Genomic DNA, 6,266 nt, shown 5'->3' on the forward strand with positions numbered 1-6,266 from the left:
ACGAACAAAAAACAAAACTTATAACTATGGTACAAGAAACCAAACGCATACAATGTACAAGGAGTAAAAAAAATAGAAATCAAACATTATTCACAACAAATTAAAAGCACAAATTCTACTAGGTGAATTGGATACCCAGTTTTCTTGGTTATACTAATTAACCGAAATCTTATTAAATTGCATGTTACCTTTAAAAAATAAAAAAGCATTGTCATCGTATATTGCTTGCGGATAGGATTATGTATGTAGGAAACTTCCATGTCTAATCAAACTAATAGAAATAAATTGTCATTAATGAAGTCTCTCTGAGTAGATGACAGAAAAAAAAAAAAAACACAGGGATACAAAAAGAGGAAAGAAAGCTTAACACATGAAAATTAAGGAACACAAAATAACTAATATGCCTAAATACAAGTTTTTCATCTTCATTTCCCAAAGTACACACAACTTACCTTATTCTCCCCTCATTCACTCACTCCAAAAAGGTCTCCATGACATCCTGGTACATACTACCTTCTGAATTCCTATACTCCACACCTGCTTGTTGTTGATGGTGATCCATTGAAGTAGAAGATGAAGATGAAGTCATTATTCTGGCAGGTAGAGTGAAGCACCTCTTGAACTTGTCCACTTTCCTTGCCCCTCCTCTTCCTTCAGTGTGACCATCCAAGCTCAAGAACTCATTTGGGTTTGCTACACTACCAGCATTTGGATTAGGGTTGAGAGTGTGGCGGTGATTGTGATCACTACTTGGTTTGGCTCCCAAGCTATCTTGATTGAACAAGAGTTTGGCATCATCAGATCTTCCAGTGAGTGCATTGAAGATGGATAGGCCATTTGGCCACTTTATGTCATTTTCATGCTCCCCCATGATGTCTCCCATTCTTGCAAGCTGCTCTGATGATGCATTAGGCATGAGGAACATATGAGTCTCATCTTTGGCCTGTGGGAACCCCATTCTGGCTGCTGCATGTTGAAAGCTAGGAGAGGATAGCATAGAAGCGGAAGATTCAAGTGGCCTCTGACCCCAGTTGAGGAGTGGAGGGGGTGGCCTAATTGGAATGGTGGATGGTTTTGAAGGAATGGAAGTGGAAGAGGATGTGCTCCTTGTTGAAGAGAAGAGTTGGGAGAGGTAGAACCCTGATTGATAGCCTAGAGATTCAAAAGTGTGCCTCATTCTTAGCACAAAATGGAGGTCTTCAGGGATCTGAGAACAGAAGAAAAAAAAATATCAAGCATTTTGATGTTTTTGTTGGTGTGGAATAGATTCATGTATCCCACCGAGAGAAATATTAACAACATACTAGTACTCTTTAACACATAGTTTAATTGGTTAAAATTCATCAGAACTGACAAAATTATGAGATAAAAGTGTTAGATCTATATTATCATGAATACCTAGAAATTCCTATCAATGATAAAGATTATGTTACAAATAGTATGTTAATTAGGAAAAATTGTTATAAGGGCAGGGATCATTAAGTATTTATGGTCTTGGTCTAGTCAATATCCACGTGACATGTAGTTAATGCTTTTAATTTACGAAAAAAAGTTAGTAAAACTCCACTACATATCATGTGAAAATTGGCCAAGATCATAGACACACAGTGGTCATGTACCATATAATAATTTATTGTTAACTAAAGAATGTGTTGGTAACATCTCATCCATTAAATGGCCATACAAATATGAATGCTGTAAAAGTAGTGGCAGTAAATTTTAATTTATAAATAAAAAAATCTAAAAATGTGTAGAAATAAAAAAAAAAGATATATACAAATTTACTCACAATCTTGCAAGAACCAAGTTGCAGAAGGCCATGCCCAGCTTGAATCACAGCGATTGTCTGGCAATGGAATAAATGCAAATAAAATAAAAGTAAATGAAATGATTGAAACTTTAAAGTACATTGGAAAAGCTTTCTGAGATCAATAATAGCATGCTGTTAATTCATTTTGGCCCTAACCTGAATGCCTGACTCAAACTGATCTATCCATTCAGGAGGAAGCTGCAATAAATAACATCAGAAAGAGGAGGTTGAGACAATCAATCACTAAATAGCTACACATAACCAATAGAAAATTTAATGCTAACTTTGCTAAACTTGGGAGTGAAAATCTACTCCAAATGAGGCATCACACTACATTGGTGCAATTCTCCTACGTACTTCAAGATGATTCCTTACGAGTATTAATTGCACCAATCAAGTGTGATGAGGTTGTTTAATCTCATTTTTACTTAAAATAAGTTAGACAACTCCAAAAACAAAAAGATCAGAGAAGTGTTATTGAATGTGAGAGGGATCAGATGCGTACAGCATCAAAGGAACTCTGCCAGTAGTTGGAGATATTAGGCTCACATTCCGTAGGCTCTTTGAAGACCCATTTGTGGCACTTATCAGATGTAACCTTTCCCATCAACCTGTTCCCAAAACCAAACAACAACAATCAGAGTAAAGTGCAGAGAGGAATTGTATTGTGTTTGCAAAATGTAACTCCCTCCAACATGGCACTGAAATAAAGAACACTTAAAACGAAACAGAAAATAGGAACAAACTACAAAGAAACTTGGAAGAAAAACAAAAATAATAACAATAACAACATGAATAAACACCTACCCAGTACCCACCCTTCTCCATAATTATATAACTGAATGGACATTTTGCTAAAAGATTTCCTGATAGGATCCTCTCCATCAATCTCTTCCAAACAATCTGAAACCCTTCCTCGGCAAAACCCATCTTCCCACATCAACATCCTGCACCAAAATCAACAACACATTAAATCACCAATCCAAGCAATAACCAAAACCATAAATCAATAAAAACAAAATCTTTAAGTGCGTGTTTGGATCCATGTTAGATCATATATTCATATCCATAATTACATTCATATACTAGCTAACATGACTAGGTAAATGTTCCCGTGTTTGATTCCACACTGAAAAATTGATTCTGAGTCCAATTGATAAGTTAAAGCAACTTTAAGCAGCTTTTGCCTCATAAAAATCTTACACTCGATTTACTACCAACTTGTTTTTAGAATAAAAACATTAAGACATAAATCACTTCACTTCAAAATCAAATTTTTAGACTTCATCCAAACACACACTGAAAGTCAAAATCTTCAGAACCAAAAAGAGCCATCACAGATTTCCATTTCTTCACCCTCTGTTCACACTAGAAAAACACTCTTTGGATGCTGGGTTGACATAGAACAAGCTTAAGGTGAGTGTTTCATTTCAAAGTTGTGTATTGGCACTTACAAGCTGCCGTTTTCATCCCCAACCTTGCACCCATTGCCACCTCTCACTCTTCTGCAAGAAAATAAAATGGAGAAGACCCAGGTGAGAAAAAAAAAAAAACCTCATAAAACACCATTGAAAGTAGCATCATCATAACATACAAAATACAGAGAGAGAGAGAAGAAGCATACGGGCGAGGACGAATGGTCCAGAAGACAGAGTAAGTCCAATCTGAGTTGAGACACACACTTCTGAGGGCCTCATGAAGGGCCATCATCCCAACAGCTTCTTTGCTCCTATCTGTTTTTGTTGTTGTTGTTCCTGAGCCCACCATCTCTCTCTCTCTCTCTCTCTCTCTCTCTCTCTCTCTCTCTCTCTCTCTCTCTCTCTCTCTCTCTCTCTCTCTCTCTCTCTCTCTCTCTCTCTCTCTCTCTCTCTCTCTCTCTCTCTCTCTCTCTCTCTCTCTCTCTCTCTCTCTCTCAGTATACACCTTTTTTTGTTCACACCACCCCCACCCCTTGTTTCACTTCACAATTAAAAAAAAAACATCCTTTTTTCCACTTCCACCTTCTCTATCTATCTAACTACTACTACTACTACTGTCCGAAACAACTCACTCTTTTCTTTTCTTTTCTTTTTTCTTTCTTTCTCTCTTCACTTTGTCCTCAAAATTGTTCTTCTCTTTCTTTCACTCAGTGTGTGTGTGTGTGTGAGTGCTTTTTGTTTGTCCCTAACGAGGTTAAGGTTACTTTGGCAGGGAAAAGAGGGAGAGAGGGGAGTGTTGGGAGTATCTTGTTGCCATGAAAAACAGTGGGGACAGCTTTTATCCTCTTTCTGTCTCTTACAACAAAGCACAACAGAACAAAGAGAGAAAGAAAGAAAGAGAAGAAAAAAGAAGCATGCGAGGGGAGGAGGAAGAGGAAGGGAGTTGCTTCCTGATTTCACGGTTTTACCCTTTTGTTTGTTTGTTTTGTCTCTGCGAGTGCGAAAACAAAAAACTCTTTCCTCTGCGGGTGCAAAGTCTGCAAGAGTTGGTGACTTTGGGTTTTCTTCTGCTTCTGACTTTTCTTTTGTACCTTTACCACTTGTCAAGGAAAGGGAATAATTTTTGCATGAGATTTGGATCTTTCCTGATAATAATAATAATATGGTTTTCAGGGAAAAAAAATATAAAAAATAATTTAGAGAGTTTATAAATTGGGAAAAATCCTTCCACGCACATCAGTTGTGCATAAAAAATTCAGAATTTGAATCTCGCTCCAAGAGTTTTTTTATGTTTTGTTAGAATTTTTTTTTAATGAACCTTAGTGTATGGTTTCACAATAATAGAAGAGATTTCAACTAGTTGGATACCACAAACATTAAATATCTTAAGAGCATATCAAGAAAGAAAATTTTTTATGAAAAAGAGAAGAACAAGACAAGAGCGGCTTAAGGGTACCAGAACCAAAACTCAAGCCAGTAGAAACTATAAGAACCTATATTTAGGTAATCCTATTTTGATAGGTTTCGTTTCTTATTAGATATAAATCAAGGAAAAATAATCATTAAATAAGAATTAAAATTTATCAAAAATTATAATTTTTGAAAAATTCTAATAAATGGAATCTTATAAAGAGAATGTTAGAAAAAGTATCGTTAGCATTTCTCAATAATTTATACAATATTTTGTTTTGTTTATTTTTCACCCTTATCATATTATTTACAACATTTTTAAAATTAATTTTGTGTCTCTTTCTCTCACTCAGTTGTATAATTTTTTAGCAAAAGTATCATTTCTCAAAATATTTAAAGTGATTGATTTTTTTAATTATATTATAAATGTGAAGTATTTATAAATTTGGTTGATGATTAATGTTTATCGAAAAACTTAATTGATAACGGTTAATGAAATATTTTTTTTAATCACATTTTTTTCTTTTATGAAATTCAAATTTAATTCTACTCACGATTTTATTTTAAAGAAAAATTAACGATTTATTAGTATATAAATAATTGATATAATTGATGATACAACATAATAAAAAGTTTAATTAAAAATTGTGGAGGCATTAATGTAGTGTTTGTATAATTTGGAATGTCCAAAATCAAGGATTCTAACGAATTTTATTTCACTCATTTTATATGATTTATTATAAAATAATCACTCTAAAAATCCTACAACACACTTTATAGTTTTAATTGTGTGATTTAATTCCAGACAATTGCATTTAATTCTTAATGCTCATGGCATGACTTACATTGCAATAAATATATGCGTTTATGGTAGTTAAAAATAAATTGAAGGGCTTAATATCCATATTGTTTTATTTGCATGCATAAGTGAGAAAATTTCCAATAAATTAATTCTAGAGTGATTTATTAATCAAATAATTTGATAAAGGTTAATTTAATTAGATTATAATGATGTGGAATTTAGAAAATTAATATTTACATTTTAGGTCAAAAATTAGAAAAAGAACTAAATTACAATTAATTAAAAATTGGTAGGAAATGTCACAAAATAGAAAATCGCTAAAGGGAGATTGAAAGTCCTATAAAAAAATTAGGACCCCAACCCTAATAGTGGTGCACTGGCCCTAGCTATTGGAGAGGGAGGAGTTTTTGTATTTTCTAAGCCTAAAGGGAATGGTTTTGGGTGTTGTTTGGTGATTTTAAGTCATTTTTTCTTCATCTCTTCTTCTATTGCTCAAATGTATGGAGAGTTTTTCAATCACCCTCATGAATCATGTTTGTTTTGGGGTATTTGGGTTGTTATGGGGTTCCTAAACTTGGAAATGGCCTTTGGTTGTTTGAGTTCATGTTGGAAAAGGGTGAAAATGCTTAATTTGTTTGTTTTGGCTGAAACCTATTTCAAATTTCAATTTGTTTTTGGAACATTGTTTTTGTGATTTGAGGTTTGTCTAGTAGTTTTCAAGGTCGCTGGACCTTGTGGGAAGTTTTTATTATTTTTCTGAAACCTCCTTCTATTTTATTTCGAATTATCTTTCTTCTTTTTTTTTTCAAATCTTTTAGTTTTGATT

General features: G+C 33.8%; 1 protein-coding gene across 2 annotated transcripts; it reads right to left on the bottom strand.

Annotated features, from left to right (window-relative positions):
* Positions 1-272: 272 nt before the first annotated feature.
* LOC100801736 (protein RICE SALT SENSITIVE 3) lies at positions 273-4,294 on the bottom strand. Of its 2 annotated transcripts, XM_041016069.1 has the most exons (8): positions 3,725-4,294; positions 3,435-3,594; positions 3,265-3,315; positions 2,629-2,757; positions 2,316-2,421; positions 1,967-2,008; positions 1,790-1,846; positions 273-1,207 (listed from the first exon to the last, which is right to left on the bottom strand). In XM_041016069.1, exons 2-8 carry the CDS (start codon positions 3,575-3,577, stop codon positions 473-475), a joined length of 1,263 nt encoding a protein of 420 aa, XP_040872003.1. In that variant the 5' UTR covers positions 3,578-3,594; positions 3,725-4,294; the 3' UTR covers positions 273-472. The 2 variants fall into 2 exon arrangements, with proteins under 2 accessions (XP_040872003.1, XP_025984757.1); XM_026128972.2 differs by lacking the exons at positions 3,435-3,594; positions 3,725-4,294 and having other exon boundaries at positions 2,618-2,757; positions 3,265-3,285.
* Between the last annotated feature and the right edge of the window lie 1,972 nt (positions 4,295-6,266).

This window comes from Glycine max, chromosome 6 (assembly GCF_000004515.6).
Source record: "Glycine max cultivar Williams 82 chromosome 6, Glycine_max_v4.0, whole genome shotgun sequence".
Classification (NCBI taxonomy): Eukaryota; Viridiplantae; Streptophyta; class Magnoliopsida; order Fabales; family Fabaceae; genus Glycine; species Glycine max.